Source organism: Bos javanicus, chromosome 2, assembly GCF_032452875.1.
Source record: "Bos javanicus breed banteng chromosome 2, ARS-OSU_banteng_1.0, whole genome shotgun sequence".
Classification (NCBI taxonomy): domain Eukaryota; kingdom Metazoa; phylum Chordata; class Mammalia; order Artiodactyla; family Bovidae; genus Bos; species Bos javanicus.
In genome coordinates, this window is record NC_083869.1 from 69,666,236 (window position 1) to 69,688,633 (window position 22,398).

Here is a 22,398-nt window from a genome sequence, read left to right on the forward strand (position 1 = left end):
AATATGGAGCAGCTGCTCACGGTCACCCCTGCCACTCCTGCTCTCGACTGTACAATTGAAAGCAGTTCTTTCAGTTCATGCCTCTGTCTGACGCTGATGACTAAACAGCCATTTCCCCAGGTCAGGTCTGACGGCCCACCTTCCCCATTTCCTTTAGTTGGTTCCTTCCTTCATTTAAAGCTCAAACTCAACTTTCACCAACTCCAGGCCTTTCTCCATATGCACCTCTTGTGCTTCCAGGATGTTTCTTTTCAGGATGGTGCCTCTCGCAGGGCACCATACAACCGCTGCCCACTCTGCACGGTGACAGCCCCGAGGAATCGTGCACTTTCTGACCTTGTACCCAGAACTGGGCACATGACACACACTCGTCTATGTTATCTTCTTTCTATAAAGGCTCTTACCTCTTTTTCCAAATAAACCTTTTTGTCATCCAGGGTATTATATAAAGTGAAGAACTGCTTGGTTTCTTTATGCACTGCCGAAACTGTAAATGCAGAGAAATCAGCAAGCACATGGGTGAGAAAATATGTCAATGATCCCAAGTGCCCTCTCCCTGCTGAGATGCTGCAGGACTGGGACCTGCCGGGCTGGCGCTCACTTTCATTTGCGCGTAAGCCCCATCCATGGTGCACAGAGGCCGTGTGTGTGGGGCTGCTGCAGGCTGGCAGCATGTGGCAGCCATGACAGCCCTGCCAGGACAGGAGCTAGAGGAAGCTCCCTGCCAGCGTGCAGGATGGGGCATTTCTCTGAATTCTTCCAAGTGAGGGTCCCAGGAGAAAGGGGGCAGGGATGAAGCAGCCCCATGCCAGCTCTTCCTGTCTGTGTGGCTCCCTCCCTTTCCAGGCTCCTCATGAGCAGGAGCCATAGTCGGCTCACTTTTGTAAACCCTGTGCTTAAGGGGAAAGATTTAACTTAGGGAAGAAACTATTTTCTGCTGAGAAACTGCCATTGTTGACACCTACCCTGATCATCTGAATTAAATGTGAGGACTAAAACATCTGGGTGGGGGGTAAAACATAAAAGGAAGCACGTATGCTCTGAGTAGGGACAGTGCTCCAGCTAGAACTAGGAAGGATGGCTGAGAGGTCAACATATCAAGGGAAAACTGGGTGTACTTTAGAGAAGCCTGGGAGTTTCCCAAGTGGGAACTGAGGGCCCTGGCCTCCTGGACCTGCAGATCAGCTCACAGGGGTGAGGGACACAGGGACTGCAGAGGCCCAGCTGGCCCAGACGAGGCAGGACTCTGATCAGGATTCTGAAGACTGTCCATCCAGTTATGGGGAGCTATGACATATTAAGGCTTTTAAAGCAAGAGTGTAAAATGATGAAACTTATGTGAGAAAGAGCTCTTCAGGCAGGAGTGAGGAGAAGGCAGCTACAGCAGGACTCCAGAAGAAACAGACATGATACTATTCAGAAACAGAATTGGCAGAGCATCATGAGTCAGAGAAGATGGGGGTCTAGCTGGGCTCAAGAGCAATCACAGTGAGTGAGGAGAAAGATGGGAGGGAGGCGAAGTCTTGTACCTGCCAAGTCTGAGGTACCCAGGAGACAAGCAAGAGTGGAGCCTAAGGAAGGGGTGACGGTCTAGGTCCTGTTTACTGAGGGTAAGTGAGGAGGTCCTTGAAGGGCTTTGTCTAACAGAATGGAGAAAGGGTCCAGGTGCAGGTAACAGGAGGAGTCAAGGCCTAGGATGTCAAAGTTCATGGTGTGCTGAACAGCAGTGTGTGGACTGGGGAGGAAGAGGGCTGAGAGCAGGAAAGAGGCCCCCTGGCAGGCCACCTAGACTGGGGAGGATCCTGGATAGAATGAGAGAGCTTTCCTCCAATCTAGGGAGCTTGTGAGGGTTTGTCACAGGAGAGAAGTGATACAACTGGATGGGTGGATGAGAGGGATTCAGAGAAGCAGCTGCAGACCAGTGAATGGTTACTGGGTTATGATACAAAGAAGAAGAGATATGGCAGAAGCACTGCGAAGAAAAAGGCAGTGACAGCTTTGAGGGTCACTCTGAACCTGATGAGACGTGATCCCTGATTTAGGTTGAGGGATACCCAGACTTGAATGAACACGATGCTGTTAAAGGCAAGGATCACATGAGAAGAAGGTTCACAGAGAAGAAGGACAACGAGTGAGGACTGATCTAGAGGTGCTGGGGTCACAAAGTTCCATGTGAAGTTGGAAAGTGGAGCCCGATGGCTGATGCGGATGAGGGTGGGCTGAAAGCATTATTCCAAGAGCTCAATCAGCTTAAGCCATTTGTCCAGGGAGAGGGAGCCAGGGCTCCACAGTGCTGTGCCTGGGATTCTGGGCTACGTGGAATGAGTAGGCCTGATGATGAGCTAAAGCCCTTTCCAGGGCTGGCTTCCATGGACAGCAACACCACGCTACAGTGGGTCAGAGCCCCTCGTCCCCTGCCCCTCCCAGGGCCAGCCTCAGGAGAGTGTGTGGTCGATGCACCTACTCTGGCGGTAGAGTTCAATAAACCTCTTCTGATACTGTATTAGCTCGGCTCGGCTGGGCACTTCATCAATCTTGCGATGCAAAATTGCTATTTCTCGATTTCTTCGAGCCTAAATGCAAAAGAGATGGGGAGACAACACTATTTGATGAAAGGCCTTATTTGTTCGCACAAAATATTGCCCCCACTCACCCTGTGCCTGCAAACCAGCCCTGGAATGCAGGCACACACCACCAGCTGGCTCTGACTCTGACTCCCACCTGGCAACCCGGAGAGAAGGCGTGGCTGTGAACTGGAGCCACCAGTGTACGTGTGTGCTAAGTTGCTTCAGCTGTGTCTGACTCTTTGCAACCCTGTGGACTGTATCCCCCCAGACTCCTCTATCCTTGGGATTCTCCAGGCAAGACTACTGGAGTGGGTTGCCATGCCCTCCTCTAGGGGATCTTCCCAAGCCAGGAATCGAACCCGCATCTCTGAGTCTCCTGCACTGGCAGACGGGTTCTTTACCACTAGCATCACCTGAGAAGCCCCTAAACTGGAGCCACAGGAGGCATCAAATTAACAGGTCCAGAAGGAAGATTCTGAATGGGATGGTACCCCCGGCCAGCCCACCAGACCCCCAAGGCCTCTGGAGCAGCTGATTCCCCAGAGCCAGGTGGGGACCAGAAGCTCTTCCCAGATGACGAGAGACTGATGCCACCCTGCTGCTCCATACAACTTCCAAATCCCTGAGCATGCCTGAAAAGCTCCTAAAGCATCTTTCTGGCATTTGCCCCCTCCCATGAAATGAACTGGGCTCTATTAGTCTAACTTCTCCTGATTGCATCTGGGAGGCAGAGCTGTGAGGGTGCAGGGGAGATCTCGGGCTCCGAGGTGGGGAGTTTCCTGTGGGCAGCACTGGAGAAAGCTGTCCAGCTCCCTGACACATTCACAGTCTCAATGCTGCCCTCTCCTGAGCCTCCCTGTCCCTCCCTCTCCCAGCTACTTTATCACAGTGGCAGATGGGGACCTCTAACTCATTTGCATGCAAAACCCTTCCCAGTGCAAAACCCACTATCAGCTCTGGTGACCAAACCAAAATCAGGTCTGTGGCTTGAGCTAGAGTAGAGGGACAGATCTATTTCTCCTTTTGGCCAAGGCTATATTCCCCATAGGTGCTTGGGCTCTGACGCCTATGCTTCCCCACCCACCCCCCCCTCCAGGAATCTATAGATACAATCATTCATTCTTTTCACTGCATCTTTAACCTCTCCTTTTCTACTGGTTTCTTTTTACTGGCATTTAAATATGCTGAAGTCCCTCATCCCTTTAAGGCCCTTCCTTAAACTCTGATCAAGGACTTCTCTGTGGCCCAGAGAATCCACCTTCCAATACAAGGGATGTGGCTTTGATTCCTGGTTGGGGAACTAAGACCCACAAGCTGTGGGGCAACCAAGCCCTTGAACTGCAACTAGAGCCCATGCACCACCATGAAGACCCAGGACAGCCAGAAAACAAAGAAAGAAAAAAGGAAACCACAAAACCAAGTACTCAAGTGGCTCTGACATCTTGACTCCCCTCCCCTTCAACCCACTGCTGCTGGCTGCTCCAAACATCCACTGGAAATACTCTGGCCAAGGTCACACAGACCTTCTCTGTGCACCTGTGGCAATTCTCAGCCTCCAGCTCTCTTGAATTCTGGCAACACTGAACCTTCTTTCCACTGAGCCCTCTGCTCAGCTGCCAGGAGACTTCAGACTCCTGTTTTCCCTGGGTCTTGAGCTGCCTGCTTGGTCTCAAGCCTCACTGGTGGAGTCCTTCTTCCCCTCTTTACAGCCCCGATTACCACCTACACAGCGCTGACCCCCAGACCTCCAGCCCAGATTATTCCTACTTGGTGGAGTACCCTAACCTTTAAAAGCCCCACAGAGATTTCATGAACATTTCCCTTCACCATCCCATTCCCTTCAGCCCTATCCTTTCTCCTTTAGACTTTTTCTCAATGAATAACACAACGATCCATGCTAATGCCCAAGTTGGAAATTCTCCACCATCTTTGACTCTGCTATTTTCTCTAATCCATCCCAAGTTCCATGGATACAGCTGCTCAGCCTCTCGGCCATCAGTTTACTTCCATTCACCCTCATTGAGCCAGCTGTGGCCCAGGCTTCAGCACTGACGCCTGCAGCCCCTTGGCTACTCCCACCAGAACCTGGCATTCCTTTCCCAGAGAGCAGAGAGAAGTTCCGAGTCAAAGTGCAACACAAGTTAACTCTTGGCTTTTAAGTGTCCATGAGCCAGAATCAGGCAACGGAAGAGATTTTACAATACAATTTTGACTCTACATGAATTTAAAGCCAACTCTGAAGCTTACTTTCCCATATCTGATAGCCTTCTCACCACCACCCCACCCCCCGCCCCACTGCCCCAATATACCCCCTGACCACCCCAGGTTATCAACTAACAGCTAAAATGGGCACTTAATTTTTGAAGAAAAGTACTTGACAAGAACCTTGAATCCTGCCTCCAGCACTTTCTAGAGGCTTGCACTTAACAGATTTGAGTCAATTTCTTCATACAGAAAATGAGGCTGACAGCTACTCTCCAGCAAAGGTGATGATCAAGTCAAGTGAGATGTTGGTGAAATAACAGACCAGTGTGAGGTGTTATAACCAACACCTCAATCCAGAGTTACACTCCAGACAGAAGAGCAAATAGTAGCCTTATAACTGAGTCTCTCTGGCTCTTAGATACTGAGATGCTCTTGTTCTGCTATAGGACATGCAAAGCTAGTCAGATGGATATATCAGCTTGCTTTTACTCACCTGTAGTAGACGGATCTTGTAAAGTTTCTCTTTCTCCATGTTATACCGTCTGTCTAGGTCTTCCTGAAATTGGAAAAAACCCCCACAATTATCTGCAAATTTTTATTTTTTTGATGAAATCTTTTGAAGTTGAACAGTTTTTATATATCTCCTTCACTGTGAGGCTCCAAATTTCTTTTTTGAGATGGCTGAGTTCAGTGTTGAGTCCTCATCCTGTGAGACCCTTGACACTCTTTCACATCACTTTGTAACAACTCTTTCTTCTTCTGGGACCCAGGCTGAATCCAGGGTTCTTAAGTGAAGGATCCCCCAAATCCACGTGCCCTTCCTTCCCTTAACAAAAAAACCATGAGGAGGAGATAGCTGATATTTAAAGGGCCTGCAGTTCTATGTTGCTGTATTAGGTGATGCTGGCTTGCTTAAGTTTCTGTTTAGAGCTGCAATGTCCAATGTGATGCCACCAGGCACATGTGGCTATTTAAATTCATATTATCTAAAATTGAAAAATATTCAATTTCTCAATTGTCCTAGCCAACCTTCAGATGCTCAGCAACCATACACAGCTACTGGCCATCATATTGGATAGAGCACAGATCGAGAACACTTCCACCACTGCAGAAAGGCCTTCTGGACAGTATTAAAAGACAGAAACCAGCCCCTCACTGAACCCAGTGAGGTAAGAGATGTGGCTGGATGGCTCACTGTGCTAGAGGAAGCTACAAAGGCGTCAGAGGTGCCCCTCTCCCTCTGTGTTTTTACACACACACACCCCCACCAGCTCCTCCATGGGGCTCAGCTGCAGGCACACCCCAACAGCCTTCACTGTGGGAGTCCTAAAGTTCCCTCTCTGGGAGCCTCTGAGGGCACGAAGGGAAGAGGAACCTAAAGGAGGTGAATGGTAGAGGCTTTCCTCTGTTTCCCTTCCTCCTCCTCTTCCTTTTCTGTTCCTTTCTCCTGGAAGCACTCCTTTAACTCAGAACAGGGGTTGGCAAACCACAGCCCAACGGCTAAATCCAACAGCCCTTGAGCCAAATTTGCCTGTGCCTAGTTTTTTTTTTTTTAATTTATTAATTTTTTCATTGAAGGACAACTGCTCCACAGAATTTTGTTGTTTTCTGTCAAACCTCAACATGAATCAGCCACAAGTATACACATATCCCCTCCCCCCTGAACCTCCCTCTGTGCCTAGTTCCATAAATAAAGTTTTATTGGAACATAGCTATGTCCTTTCACTTATATATTGACTCTGAGGACCAGAGTGGAACTGGCCCAAAAGGTTGACAATATTCACTAGTGGCCCTTTAACACTCCCTGACCTCGGAACGCAGGACCATAGACAGAGCTTTCTCCCTGTGCACTGCCCGTCCCTTAAACAGCCTGGCAGGTGCGGCCCTTACAGGGCTTTCCCCTTCCCAGCTCAGAGGCCAGGGTGGAGATGGAATGCCTGGGCCAGGTGCAGGGCCTCAGGGCTGTCCACAGGGAAGCTGTGCTCCACCTGAGGGGCAGGTGTGCAAGATGGAGCCAGGCCCTGAGAGCCCGCAGACGAGGAGGTGGCCACAGAGATGATGGAAAGCGGTGTGAGAAGCTATTGAAGACACAAAGCTGGTCACCATGCCCACAGGGGACAGTACTGGTCCTGAGAATGGGCAGGTACTTACATTGTGCGTCATCGCAGAGGTTAAGGCACCATGTGACTCTCCCCCAGAGAGGGTCTACAATGAGGAAAAGTGAAAAAAACAAAAAAAAGAAAACATCATCTCTGAGGAAAGAAGCTGAGGGTCCAGAAGTAGGAAAGGGTGGGCCGCCAGTTTGCTGATCATGTCTGAACAGGGAACAGCCCGTACATGAGCCCTAGATTTTAAACTGTTCTGAAATGTCCATAAGTCACATTAACAAGCTAAACTCTGTTCCTGAATGCGAGTCAATCTCTCTAGCAAGGTGTGATGGCTAAGAAGAGAAATGCCGCCCTTAAAGTCTGAATTCTATACAAACCCAGAGGCTGGCTGAGCTGAACTCAGAGTTTCAGTCTTGGAAACAACTGGAAAGTTGGGGTGGTCCCACTATGGGGTGGTCCCAATTCACCACCCACTGCCCAGCCATACTCTGCTGTTGCTGCACCAGTCCTCATGGCTGTGGCTGAAGTGACAGAACCTGTCACGATAGGGAGGCAGCACCTCTGTGGCCTGTCTCCCTGATGAGCGGGGCAGTGTCCATACAGGCCCACGCCCAGCCCTGGCAGAAGGCCCTGGCTGCTTGGACAGTCCCCTCCCTTCCCTGAGCCCCGAGTTCCCCATTTCCCCAAGCAAGGGGGTAGTACAGTCAATGAGGTCTGAGGCCATACCCTGACCTAAGCACAGAGAGCCTCAGCAAAGAAGCTTTGCATGGAGTATGAGAAGGGAAAACAAACCAGTGATCCCTTCAGTCTCATTTGGTGAGAGAAACACTTTATTTTCCATCCTTGTCCACACCAGTTCCTCGGAAGATCAAGGCCTCTGTTCAGAGAGCCAGTGGGATGTGTTCTGAGCCAGGTATGCTCCCAGGTGACCAGAGCCCCGACCTCACATCTCGAGTGAGCTGCTCTCCGCAGCATCCATGTCCCGGGGCAGGAGTGCAGGGTGAAACCAGCAAACTGGCACACAGTCGAGAGGTAAATGGGACAAATGGGACCAGAGCTCAGGAGTTCCCAGAAACATCCATCCCTGAGGGAGGGGCAGCCGGGCTTGTAAACCGGCTAACGCGTGCCCCGGGCTTGCTGCTGTCCACACTCAGAGCTGCTTTAACCCACAAAAAAAAGACAAAGTTCAGGGACACATATTGACAAAAACCACTTGAGAAATGAGTGTTCAGAGGACAAGGCTGAGGAAAAGTCTGGTCCCTTTCAGCACCAGACTCTGCTGGGGAGTCCTCTAGAAACCCTTTCGTGGTGGACGTCACAAAGCCCCCAGCAGTCTGGAGCACCCCTCCACAGCCCGTACCTTTTCATCTCTGCCTGGCGCCCTCTCAGCCTTCAGGCTTTCGATTTCCTGCTGCAGCCGTGCCATCTCCTCCTTTAAAAGTAATATGAACATTTACAAGATCTGGACAGGCTAGTAACTCGATGTAATGATTTACCTTGATCTAGAGTCTTATTTCGGAGAAGGTGATGGCACCCCACTCCAGTACTCTTGCCTGGAAAATCCCATGGACGGAGGAGCCTGGTAGGCTGCAGTCCATGGGTCGAAAAGAGTCAGACACCACTGAGCGACTTCACTTTCACTTTTCACTTTCATGCATTGGAGAAGGAAATAGCAACCCACTCCAGTGTTCTTGCCTGGAGAATCCCAGGGAAGGGGGAGCCTGTTGGGCTGCCGTCTATGGGGTCGCACAGAGTCGGACACGACTGAGGCGACTTAGCAGAAGCAGCAGCAGCAGAGTCTTATTTTCACATTTGTGAGTTTATGTGGGGACAAGAAGTCCATAAAGAACTAGCCCCCCAGGCCCCTGATTTTCAGCCTGGGAACGTCTTCTTAGGAGGGTAGAGGCAGCAGTATCTCAGTCAGAAGGGGTCTTTCTTCCCTAAAGGCAGGTGAGGCTCGCAGTAATCACTGGGACATGGGATGAATGAGTGGCTTAGAGTCAGTCCCAAGCCTCCTTCTCTTTTTCAGCTCTTCTCCACCTTTCCTGGGACCTTCCAGCCTGGAGCCCTGCCTCATCCAGCCCTCCTGCACTTGTCACCCTCATCTGCTTAAGTCAGATATAGCTTCTAGAGGGCTCCTACACCACAGGAGCCTCTCTCCCCCTAGATGCACAGAACTCAGCCCTCTTTTCCTGTCTCCCACATGTCACCTGTGCACACATCACTCCCACTATTGGACCAAGTGACACAGAGACATGTTAGGATTTTAGGGCAGCCCTAGTTTCTTAAGATACTACTCCTTTTGTAGACTTTTCCTTTAAATACATTTGTAAATTAGAAAACACTGTTAGACTGTGCTCTCAGTTTGGGGTTTGGCACACAGAGTTACTCATCCAAGTCATTCCTGGTGTCCTCTGATCACATCATAGCACCTTACTCCTCGTGCACACTACCACATACCTGCCTGGTGAACCTCCTCTTCCTATCACACCTGGATAGGACCCCCAGCAGCACAAGGGGAGGGAAAGCAGGAGATTGTATGAGAATCTTTGTTAACATCTGATGACACCAAGCAACACTTACTCGACAATGTGCTTTAAACTCCTGTTCCTGACTTTTCAGATTTTCATTCATGGCTACAAGGGCTCTCAAGTTCTGCAGGATGCTGAAAAGACCAAAAAACAACTGACTTCAACAAATCACTATGATTTTATGAATCACAGTTTAAAACCAAGACCCCAGAAAAAAAGGAACTTTTTTCTTAATTTCCTTTGTCTCTCCCAAGAGTGTCTAATAGGCTGCCCACCAATGATAATGACCACCATTTAACAGACATTATTATTCATCTATAAACTGAGTCCATCGGGTCACATTCAAACAAATGTCACAGAATATAGAATTAAAATATCAACTGCAGAAACATCAATGTGTTTTGAGATTACTGTATATTTTTAATGATACCAACTACTTAAGACTCAGAGCACAGACAGAATCGGAATTTTAATTCCCATTTAAAATTTTAAATGTAAATGCTTTTATTTAATTTAAATTGTCTAAAGACAATTAATTAAAAAAAAAAAAAACCAACCCAAAACCCAGCGTCTTGGCAAAAACAGAACATTTTCATTCTTGAAGGACAGGGTAAGATCAGTGCTGTTAAAACCTGGTAACCATGGTTGACTCCAAGGGAGGAGGACTGGGTAGCTGGGGGCAGGGGCGGGAGAAGACTGTTCAGTGTATGTCTTTCTGAATCTTGCATGTATTACTTACTTTTTAAAAACGAGAAAACAGACAAAACAAAATACAAAACATAGCTGCTCCTGACCCAGGGGGAAGTGGGAGGAAGAGGAAGAAGGCAGCCCCGGATCAGGATCAGCGGTGAAGTAACCGGCAGAACAGTGCCAGCAGCCATGACCTGGGCTCCTCAGCCCCATTCTCTAACCACCAGCCACACTCACAGGGAAAATAAATACCACGTGTTGAGATCTCCTACCTCGGATCAGCTTTGGCCTCTATCTTCTCGAGAGCTGTCTGCTCTTTGTCCAGTTTCTCACTGTGACCCTTGAGCTATGGGAGAGAAGGAGGCACGTTGCTGGAGACTTGCCAGGACAGGAGGCGAGGGCTTCCATTCTCCTTCCTGGCCCACATCTGCGCCCTCTCTGGACAGGTGGCCCAGCCCACTGGACATGGCCGTACATTGAGAAAACAGGTGGACAAGGGGAACAGGATGGGGCTGGAGGGACAGCACAGAAACATCAAAACCACAGCCATCCTGACACAGGTTGTGAGTAAAAGAAACCTTGGCAATACCTTTAAATCACAGCAGCAAGTGGGTGGAAAGCCAAAGTAATGCTGACAGCAGGTGCCTCTCAGTGGGAAGAAGTAAATAAAAGCAGCAGCTATGAGAGACAGACCTGGGTTTCAATCTCAGGATACCACCATTGGGGCTACTCACAGGGGCAGGGTTAAATCTCCTATCTTGAAAAACTCCATGTTCTTTATCTGAGTCACTGGAGACTTTAAAAAGCAAACTTTAAGGAAACTCAGATTTTAATTTTTAAGCTGTGTAGATCTACCATACAATAGACTATTAAGCTGCTATTAAAAAAGAATAAACAGTTCTTTTATGATGATCTCTAACATTTACTGTAGAAGTTGAAGAAAACACATAAAACCATTACTCCAATGTGCATCAAGGAAGGTATACATGTATACATCTTGTATACACATGCATTAAAGAACCCACACGTTATTTGTATATGCACAAAAATTTTCTGAAAAGATTCACAAGTGATTGGTTACCCTCTAGATAGAGTAGCTGCTTGGGTTACAGGGGGACACCCTTTGTACTTTTTGAATTTTGAACTATGTGAATGTGCTACCTATTAAAAGAAAAAGTTAAAGAACTTCCAAGAGTTCTAGCTGAGAACAAGTGGCAGCAAGTCCTTCTTTCTCAAGTCCTGGGAAGTTCAGGTGATTCTGTTTGATGACAGGAGCAGGCACCTTGGGGACAAGAAAGATGGTAGCAGGTAAGACCGGCCAGTGGAGGACCACCGTGTGGATCTGGCAGGCGTGGGAAGAACTGGGCGGCAGGACTGGGGTCTGTGTCAGGAGCAGCCAGTGGGCTGTGCAGTGAAGCCTGCTTCCCTTAACCCAAGAGCTGGCGCAGGAGTCCCAGAGGCAGGCAGCTCCCAGAGAGCTGGCAAGACTCAGGAGGAGGGACAGTGTCCTGACCCCAAATATCAGTTACACTGGCTGATCCCACCAAACAATAGGGCCCCCCTTCCAAAATAGTTATGTGGAGCATGCTGCATAAAATGAATACAGAATCCACACAGCTGATAACAGAAAATTTCAGAATCACAAATAAGCACATCATTAACAATTATCACGTATTTTAAGAAAGACAAAACTGTAAAAAAGGTATCAACTCAACAAATGAATTCTGATCTGAAGGGACAGTCTGTAGATCAAGGAAAACTTCAGACACAGTCAATGCCCTTAGGCTGGAGAGGATCTTCCATATATAAAAAAAGAATCAACCTCCACATAAGAAATTAAAGTTGTGACTGCTGGAATTAGAAAGCACACAGGCTAGAAGGGGCCCTCCACTGCTGCAGGGGCCTGCAGCGCCTCCCCCACACGTCAGGGCTGCCACCCACCCTCTACCTTCCACACCCTGCTTTACTTTCCTGTATTCCAGGGACGGCAGGTCTTTCCTGTTTTCCAGGGCCGCTAGGTTTTGCTGAAGAGGTAAAACCTGGCGCACTGGCAGGAAAGGGCTCAGAGTGCTCATGTGCCCAGTCCTTGTCGTGAACAGATAAGGAGACTGAGGCCCAAAGGCAGAGCTCATTACTGATTCAGGGTCCCGGTCTTCAGTTTTTTGACTAAATCAGGCTTCTTCCTACATTGTTCAGCACAGCCTCCCATTTTCCTAGATAAGAATTAGTTTGACTGCCTGACTAGATAGTAAGCTCCCTGAGAGGTCATGGTGCCAGGTCTCCAGCACTGGAATCTGCATGGCCTTTCTGCCTCAGTTTCTCCAACAGCACAGCAGGGATATTAACGGTGTGCTGCCAGGGTTGACAGGACGATTCAGTGATAACACAAATGATGTGCCCACAGCACAGCCAGCACATCGCAATGTTGGCTGCAATTATCATGTGAGGATAGGGAGAGTATCTCCTATTATTAATTTGAAACTTCTACCTTTCTAGCACATGCAAGGATTCAAAAAATATTTTTTTATTGAAGGATAATTGCTTTACAGAATTCTGTTTTCTGTCAAACCTCAACATGAATGAGTCATAGGTATACCTATAGCCCCTCCATTTTGAACCTCCCTCCCATCTCCTGCCCCATGCCATCTATCTAGATTCACACAGAGCCCCTGTTTGAGTTTCCTGAGCCATACAGGAAATTCCTATTGGCTATCTATTTTACATATGGTAATGTAAGTTTCCACATTACTCTTTCCACACATCTCACCCTCTCCTCTCCTCTCCCCATGTCCGTAAGTCTATTCTCTATGTCTGTTTCTCCACTGCTGCCCTGAGAATAAATTCTTCAGTACCATTATTCTAGATTTGTATATATGTGTTAGAATACAGTATTTCTCTTTCTGACTCACTTCACTCTGTACAACAGGTTCTAGGTTCATTCACCTCATCAGAACTGACTCAAATGCGTTCCTTTCTGTGGATGAGTAATATTCCATTGTGTATATGTACCACAACTTCTTTATCCGTTCATCTGTTGATGGGCATCTAGGAGGATTCCATGTTCCAGCTATTGTAAATAGTGCTGCAGTGAACAGTGGAATACATGTGTCTTTATCAATTTTGGTTTCCTTAGGGTATATGCCTACGAGTGGGATTGAGGGTCATATGGTGGTTTTCATACTGTTCATGGGGTTCTCAAGGCAAAAATACTGAAGTAGTTTGCCATTCCCTTCTCCAGTACACCACATTTTGTCAGAACTCTCCACCATGACCTGTCCATCTTGGGTGGCCCCACATGGCATGGCCTAGTTTCACAAGAGAGCTCCAGAAAAACATCTATTTCTGCTTTATTGACTATGCCAAAGCCTCTGACTGTGTGGATCACAATAAACTGTGGAAAATTCTGAAAGAGATGGGAATACCAGACCACCTGACCTGCCTCTTGAGAAACCTATACGCAGGTCAGGAAGCAACAGTTAGAACTGGACATGGAACAACAGACTGGTTCCAAATAGGAAAAGGAGTACGTCAAGACTGTATATTCTTACCCTGCTTATTTAATTTATATGCAAGTACATCATGAGAAATGCTGGGCTGGAGGAAGCACAAGCTGGAATCAAGATTGCCGGGAGAAATATTGATAACCTTAGATATGCAGATGACACCACCCTTAGGCAGAAAGTGAAGAACTAAAGAGCCTCTTGATGAAAGTGAAAGAGAAGAGTGAAAAAGTTGGCCTAAAGCTCAACATTCAGAAAACAAAGATCATGGCATCTGGTCCCATCACTTCATGGGAAATAAATGAGGAAACAGTGGAAAGAGTGGCTGACTTTACTTTTGAGTGAAGTTGCTCAGTCGAGTCCGACTCTTTGCGACCCCATGGACTGTAGCCTACCAGGCTCCTCCCTCCACGGGATTCTCCAGGCAAGAGTACTGGAGTGGGTTGCCATTTCCTTCTCTAGGGGATCTTCCCAACCCAGGGACTGAACCAGGGTCTCCCGCATTCCAGGCAGATGCTTTAACCTCTGAGCCACCAGGGAAGTCCTGACTTTATTTTTGGGGACTCCAAAATCACTGCAGATGGTGACTGTGGCCATGAAATTAAAAGATGCTTGCTCCTTGGAAGGAAAGTTATGACCAACCTAGACAGCATATTAAAAACAGAGACAGTACTTTGTCAACAACGATCCATCTAGTCAAAGCTATGGTTTTTCCAGTAGTCATGTATGGATGTGAGAGTTGGACTATAAAGAAAGCTGAGCACCGAAGAATTGATGCTTTTGAACTGTGGTGTTGGAGAAGACTCTTGAGAGTCCCTTGGACTGCAAGGAGATCCAACCAGTCCATCCTAAAGGAGATCAGTCCTGGGTGTTCATTGGAAGGACTGATGTTGAAGCTGAAACTTTGGCCACCTGATGTGAAGAGCTGACTCATTTGAAAAGACCCTGATGTTGGGAAAGATTGAAGGCAGGAGGAGAAGGGGACGACAGAGGATGAGATGGTTCAGTTCAGTCGCTCAGTAGTGTCTAACTCTTTGCAACCCCATAAGTCGCAGCACACCAGGCCTCCCTGTCTATCACCAACTCCTGGAGTTCACTCAGACTCACATCCATTGAGTCAGTGATGCCATCCAGCCATCTCATCCTCTGTCGTCCCCTTCTCCTCCTGCCCCTAATCCCTCCCAGCATCAGAGTCTTTTCCTTTCAGTATCCTATCATTTTGCCTTTTCATACTGTTCATGGGGTTCTCAAGGCAAGAATACTGAAGTGGTTTGCCATTCCCTTTAGATGGTATCAATGACTCAATGGACATGAGTTTGGGTAAGCTCCAGGAGTTGGTGATAGACAAGGAGGCCTGGCGTGCTGCAGTTCATGGGGTTACAACGAGTCAGACACGCCTGAGCGACTTTGTAAAAAACGAGGTACCCATAGGTGCATGGGTTTATTTCTGGGTTTTCTATCTTGTTCCATTGGTCTGTATTTCTGTTTTGTGCCAGTATCATACTGTCTTGATGACTGTAGCTTTGTAGTATAATCTGAATTCAGGAAGGTTGATTCCTCCAGCTCCATTCTTCTTTCTCAAGACTGCTTTGGCTATTTGGGATATTTTGTGTTTCTATACAAATTGTGAAATTTTTTGTTCTAGTTCTGTGAAAAATGCCTTTGGTAATTTGATAGTGGTAGCACTGAATCTGTAGATTGCATTTGGTAATATGTTATTTTCACAATATTGATTCTTCCTACCCAGGAACATGGAATATCTCTCCATCTATTTATGTCATTTTTAATTTTTTTCATTAGTGTCTTATAATTTTCTGTGTACAGTTCTTTTGTCTCCTTAGATAAGTTTATTCCTAGATACTTTATTCTTTCTGTTGCAATGGTGAATGGGATGGACTCCTTAATTTCTCTTTCTGATTTTTCATTGCTAGTATATAGAAATGAAAGTGGTTTCTGTGTATTGATTTTGTATCCTGCAACTTTGCTAAACTCACTGATTAGCTCTAGTAATTTTCTGATACTATCTTTAGGGTTTTCTATATATAATATCATGTCATCTGCAAACAATGAGAGGTTTACTTCTTCTTTTCCAATCTGGATTCCTTTTATTTCTTTTTCTTCTCTGATTACTGTTGCTAGGACTTCCAGAACTATGTTGCATAATAGTGGTGAAAGTGGACACCCTTGTCTTGTTCTTGATCTTAGGGGGAATGCTTTCAGTTTTTCACCATTGAGAATAATGTTTGCTGTAGGCTTATCATATATGGCCTTTACTATGTTGAGGTAGGTTCCTTCTATGCCCATTTTTTAAAGAGTTTTAATCATAAATGGGTGCTAAATTTTGTCAAAGGGTTTTTCTGCCTCTATTGATATTATCATATGGTTTCTATCTTTCAAATTGTTAATATAGTGTATCACATTGATTGTGGAGAAGGAAATGGCAACCCACTCCAGTACTCCTGCCTGGAAAATTCCATGGTTGGAGGAGCCTGGTAGGCTACAGTCCATGGGGTCGCAAAGAGTTGGACACGACTGAGCGACTTCACTTTCTTTCTTTCTATAGTTCCTTTTGGGAAGGAAATGGCAACTCACTCCAGTGTTCTTGCTGGGACAATCCCATGGACAGAGGGGCCTGGTGGGCTATGGTCTATGGGGTTGCAAAGAGTCAGACACGACTACGCAACTAACACACATACACACATCACACTGACTGATTTGCATATATTGAAGAATCCTTGCATTCCTGGAGTAAACCCAACTTGATCATGGTGTAGATCTTTTTTCTTCCCTTGTATTTTTTAACTATATAAGTCCGTTTAACATTTGTTGTAAAGCTGGTTTGGTGGTACTGAATTATCTTAACTTTTGCTCATCTGAAAAGCTTTTTATTTCTCCATCAATTTTGCTTGAACGATATCCTTGCTGGGTACTGTCAGCTTGACTGTAGATGTTTCCCTTTCAATACTTTAAATATATCCTGCCATTCCCTTCTGGCCTGCAGAGTTTCTGCTGAAAGATCAGCTATTAAGCATATGGGGTTTCCCTTGTATTTTTTTCTTTGTGTTTAGTCTTTGTTAGTTTGATTAGTACGTGTCTTGGCGTGTTTCTCCTTGGGTTTATCCTGTATGGGACTCTTTGTGCCTCTTGGACTTGACTATTTCCTTTTCCATGTTAGGGAAATTTTCAACTATAATCTCTTCAAAAACTTTCTCATACCCTTTCTTTTTCTCTTCTTCTTCTGGGACCCCTACAATTCGAATGTTGGTGCGTTTGATATTGTCCCAGAGGTCTCTGAGACTATCCTCAGTTCTTTTCATTCTTTTTATTTTATTCTGCTCTTCAGAAGTTATTTCCACCATTTTATCTTCCAGCTCAATGATTTGTTTTTCTGCTTCAGATAGTCTGTTATTGATTCCTTCTAGAGTATTTTTAATTTCAGTAATTATGTTGTTTGTCTCTGCATGTTTATTCTTTAATTCTTCTCTGTTTTTGTTAATTGATTCTTGAATTTTCCCCATTTTGTTTTCAAGGTTTTAGATCATCTTTACTATCATTACTAGGAATTCTTTTTCAGGTAGTTTGCCTATTTCCTCTTCATTTATTTGGACTTCTGTGTTTCTAGTTTGTTCCTTCATTTGTGTAGTATTTCTCTGCCTTTTCATTTTTTTTTTTAATTTTATTTTTTTTTAAACTTTACATAATTGTATTAGTTTTGCCAAATATCAAAATGAATCCGCCACAGGTATACATGTGTTCCCCATGCTGAACCCTCCTCCCTCCTCCCTCCCCATCCCATCCCTCTGGGTCGTCCCAGTGCACTAGCCCCAAGCATCCAGTATCGTGCATCGAACCTGGACTGGCATCTCGTTTCATACATGATATTTTACATGTTTCAATGCCATTCTCCCAAATTTTCCCACCCTCTCCCACTCCCATAGAGTCCATAAGACTGTTCTATACATCAGTGTCTCTTCTGCTGTCTCGTACACAGGGTTATTGTTACCATCTTTCTAAATTCCATATATATGCGTTAGTATACTGTATTGGTGTTTTTCCTTCTGGCTTACTTCACTCTGTATAATTGGCTCCAGTTTCATCCACCTCATTAGAACTGATTCAAATGTTTTCTTTTTAATGGCTGAGTTAATACTCCATTGTGTATATGTAACTGATAGTGTTGGAGGGCTTCTTTTCCCAGGCTTGAATTCTTTCTTCCTTTTGGTTTCTGCCCTCCTAAGGTTGATCCAGTGGTTTGTGTAAGCTTTGTATAGGTGTGATTTATGCTGAGTTTTTGTTTGTTTTCCCTCTGATGGGCAAGGCTGAGTGAGGTAGTAATCCTGTCTGCTGATGATTGGGTTTGTATTTTTGTTTTGTTTGTTGCTTAGATGAGGCGTCCTGCACATGGTGCTACTGGTGGTTGGGTAACGCTGGGTCTTGTATTCAAGCGGTTTCCTTTGTGTGAGTTCTCATTATCTGATACTCCCTAGGGTTAGTTCTCTGGTTGTCTAGGGTCTTGGAGTCAGCACTCCCACTCCAAAGGCTCATGGCTTGATCTCTCTCCAGAGACCAGCCTAGATCCAATCTACCAAGAGGAATTTCACCCAAAATGAAAGGGCCTTTACTTGAGTTCCAAAAGCCAGTGCACAGGAATACAATGGAGATCTCTGACTCAGCAGAAACCATCGCTCTGCCCCCAGCCTGAGCCATGAGACCTTAGAAGGTAAAGAGAAATACTGAGACCTTGGAGTCTTGGAAGAGCTTGGAAACTAAAGCTCAAAAAATATTTGATTCAGTCTTTTGTACCAAAAGTGACTTGACAGCCACTTAGGATTTTATCAAGATGTTCTGCCTTGAATGTTTTCCAGACTGTTATACAAAGATGGGTCTATGACTTGGCATCCTTTAAGCCAGGACTGGGGAGTGTGCACAGGAAGACAGCAGGAGGGGTTCCACCAAGGAGCTTCCCATCTAATCCGAAAGGAATGGAATCACAGAACAGTGTAAAGAAAGCGGATGTGTCCAAATGCAACACGGGCATCTTTAGAAAGAATTTTTAAAAACTCCTCTAATTTGTTATCCTCATGCCTGCCTTCTCAAACATTCTGACAATAACTGAAGAGGCCAGTCCAGGTCAGAATCACAAAGCTTTGTCAGGTTTATAATAAGTCAGGGAACTAAGTGGTGCATACTGCTAGAGAAACTACCATTTTAAAAGTGCAAATTCATACGAAATTAAAAACATAAAAAAAATAGGGACTGTCTTAGCTTCAGAAATGTCTCTGAAGATCAGTCCTGTTTCCACATGGTCCAGAAAGTACTAGGTGGGGACCTCACAGGGATAGCTGTTGCCTGAGCACCAAAGTCACAGGGAGGAGAGCTTTTCAGACCCGGATGAGGACTAGCTTTCCATAGAAACAGGGACAGAAATAGAAAGACCTAAACTCCCCTCATGCCAGAGCTGGCATCTTGTGTATTTGCTTTTCTCACCTGGTTTCCTAGGTAATTGGAAGTGGTGGGTAAGCTATGCTGTGATGCTGATGGAGGACAGCACCATTGCAATCTGGGTTAGGAAATGGATCATGGGGTCAAAACAGACATACAACCCCATTTTCCTCCAGAAACTCCCTCCCCCATTCTACCAGGAGATCACTGGCAATTCTGAACAACAAATTATACCCTCTGTAGTTGTGTCATTTTACAAAAAGAGACCTTCTCACTCTCAAGGAATCCAGTGTTCTGGTACTTTCTCCAGCCTGTGGCTTGGGGAGCAGGAGTCATTTACTATGAATGATCTTCTGTGTTCTTTCACATGGCCACCCTGCTTGTTAGGCCCTCTGTCCTCAGGAAGCTTTTCTGCAGCTCACGGCAATCTTCCCCTCCACCCAAGACCCTGATGGTTTAGAACATGGTAGCATGGATAAACATGGCTCGAGACATGCTACTGTGTGACTGCCCTTTGTCCAGATGGACCTGAGCCCTGAGAAAGAGACCGTGACCCCTCCACACGGACTGATGATGTGAGTGTCCCGTTAGTAGTGCAGGTCAAACAATTCCCAACAAGACCCATGGAGGAAGGAAATCTGCTCACCTCTGTCAGGGTTTTCTTTTTTCCTTCGTATTTGGCTTGTAGGTCAGTATGACTTGCCTGAAGCTGTAAATGAAAGATAAAAGACATCTGCTCTCATTTGATCCTCACAACAGCACAGATACTGGCAGTATCCATGTTTGACAGATGAGAAAATGGGAGCTCAAAAAGATTTAAGCTGAGCAAATGTGGACATTTTAGATTCAATTAGCACCAACCATGTGTCAGGTGATGTACCAGGTATTCTGCATGAATCCTAACAATGAATTCTTACATTCAATGGAAGAAGACATTATTCTTATTTAACAAATGAGAAAGTAAAGATTCAGAAGGGGTAAATCATTAAAATTTCATAGTTGATAACCGATAAAGCTTAGATTCAAATTCAGGTCTGAGTTTACTATATGGCTACAATCAATTCAGTTAATGAACATGCTGGTTCATAGGATACAAATTGCACTCAAGAATCTAACATAGAATTTGTGTGTGCATGCTCAGTTGCTCAGTGTGTGACTCTTTGCAACCCCATGAACTGTAGCCCACCAGGCTCCTCCGTCCGTGGGATATCCCAGGCAAGAATATTGGAGCGAGTTACCATTTCATACTTCAGGGGATTTTCTCAACCCAGAGATTGAATCCGCCTCTCTCATGTATCCTGCATTGGCAGGGGGATTCTTTACCACTGTGCCACCTGGGAAGCCCTAGCATAAAATCTGACAGGAAGGCAAATAATGTCAGATTGGAGAAAGGAGTCAGGACTTCAATGAAGAGAAAGAAGGTGAATTACATTTACTGCTCAAAATCACACGATCATAAACTTATATCTCAAAAATGTCATTTCCCTTTTCTTTACCAAAAAAGGTGTATCCCATGCTGTCTATGAACTTTTACAGATATCTGAAAACATTCTATTCAAAGCTCAAAGGGTTTGTACATTTCTACTTTTGAAAAGGGGATGTGGTAGAAAACCAGTTAGACTCATCAAACACTTCAGTTGTTACTTGCATACAAATTAACAATGAGAAATTATATCTTATGTCTCAACAATTATTTCAGAATAACTCATCCCATTAAAAAATATATATTCATTTATTTACTGGCCACGCCATGCCGCCTGTGAGACTATTAGTTCCCCAACCCGAGATTGAACCCAGGCCCCAGAAGATAGAGCAAGGAGTCTTACCCACAGGATTTTCAGGGAACTTTCAACTTGGCCCATGTTTGAGCCTGTAAGCGACCTATTAGAATTACATCATCTACAGATGTAGTTAGAATTAAACCACCTACACTATCATTACTCCTAAATCGTGCTTCGAGTTACCCGTCTTCATGACTGATGCATTTCCAGCCAGGCCTCTCAGGAAGCCATCACAAGCAGAGGGCAGGAGAGATAAAGGCAGGGGAAGCTGGGAGCTTTGGCCTCTCCCTTTGCAAAGGGAGCCATCTGTGCAATAAGGACTCCTACTAAACTATCTGTATCACTGGTGGATGAGAGTATTTCTGGAGGAAGTTTGTTTTTCTCTTGAAATCCTAATGGTTTAACTCTTGAAGCTCCAGGAAGAGATCCTGCCATTTCCCACCTGTTTCACCCACCTTCCTGCACCAACTCCCAACCCTGTACCCACCCACCCATCTGACATTTACCCAAGGTTCTGCTCAAATGAGGTGTACGGTAGAAGACAAAGAACACAGCACAAACCTTGCCCCTCAAGTTGCTAAACCAGTAAGCTGAGGATTAAAGTATAAGAAGAGCTTGGCCAGAGACAGGCCTGGGGAAGCCAAGGAAAGAGTCAGCTTGCTCATCAAGGAAGGCTTCACCAACAAAGACCCATGAGGGCTGGATCCTGGCAGGGAAGTAGGAACTTGCTAAGAAAGGGAAGATTCTTCTCTTCTCTTTAATTAACTAAACTAATAAGAGCTTCCTTCATCTTTTCTCTAACAGGTACTGTCCCAGTAGCTTAGCTAAGTTTTTGTCTTGCTGGAGTCTTCCATGATTCTGCCACCTCCATCCTCTTATTTATCATGAACCCCTATACTGACCCCCCAACACTTAGCCCACTGGTTAACACCACCTTTGGGTCCTCCTTCCTCAATCTCAGGTTTCTTGTCAGTTAGCTACTAGCTGCCTTCCTGTTCTCTGCCTTTACAGCATATCCCCTGTTGGACCATGAGATGTTCTTCATTCCTTCCCTTATTGTACTCCTCCTCCCACTTCTCTGTGGCCTAAGACTCGCTCTGTGGCTCCCATCACTAAGGCTGCAGGGGTATCCCAGTTGCCTTCGATCTACATGACCTTACAGATCATCTTGGATTTAAAGGGTCTGGATTTTCTCACATACTATTACGTGTAGAAGTGTAAACTAGTAAAATAATTGGTGAATAATTTGACAGTTTCTAGAAAAACTGAAAATGCATATATTTTTTGATCCAGCAGTTCCACTTCCTAAAATCCATTTTACAGAAATATTTATATATTTGCACAAAGATGACTGTACAAAGACGTTCATCATAGCATAAACTTACAACTGGGAAAAAAATCCTGGGAAAAAACCCTCATGAATAGAGGAACAGGTTAAATAAGCCATAACACATATATACTACGTCACACTAGGCAGCATCAGAAAGAACGAGGTAGATCTACATGCTCCGGTCTTGGCTCCACCGCTAACAAGCTGTGTGACCACAGGCAAGACTACTTCACGTCTCTGTGTC

At 45.6% G+C, this 22,398-nt stretch overlaps 1 protein-coding gene across 2 annotated transcripts in view; it reads right to left on the reverse strand.

Annotated features, from left to right (window-relative positions):
- The window catches only part of CCDC93 (coiled-coil domain containing 93), a 103,376-nt gene that overhangs the window by 15,162 nt on the left and 65,816 nt on the right, over positions 1-22,398 (reverse strand). For both annotated transcript variants that reach the window (XM_061439679.1, XM_061439675.1), the window contains 8 exons: positions 19,690-19,752; positions 10,374-10,447; positions 9,464-9,545; positions 8,241-8,312; positions 6,924-6,977; positions 5,266-5,328; positions 2,465-2,573; positions 405-487 (listed from right to left, as the gene is read on the reverse strand). In XM_061439679.1, coding sequence (XP_061295663.1) covers positions 405-487; positions 2,465-2,573; positions 5,266-5,328; positions 6,924-6,977; positions 8,241-8,312; positions 9,464-9,545; positions 10,374-10,447; positions 19,690-19,752 — 600 coding nt within the window. The remainder of the gene's footprint in view (positions 1-404; positions 488-2,464; positions 2,574-5,265; positions 5,329-6,923; positions 6,978-8,240; positions 8,313-9,463; positions 9,546-10,373; positions 10,448-19,689; positions 19,753-22,398) is intronic.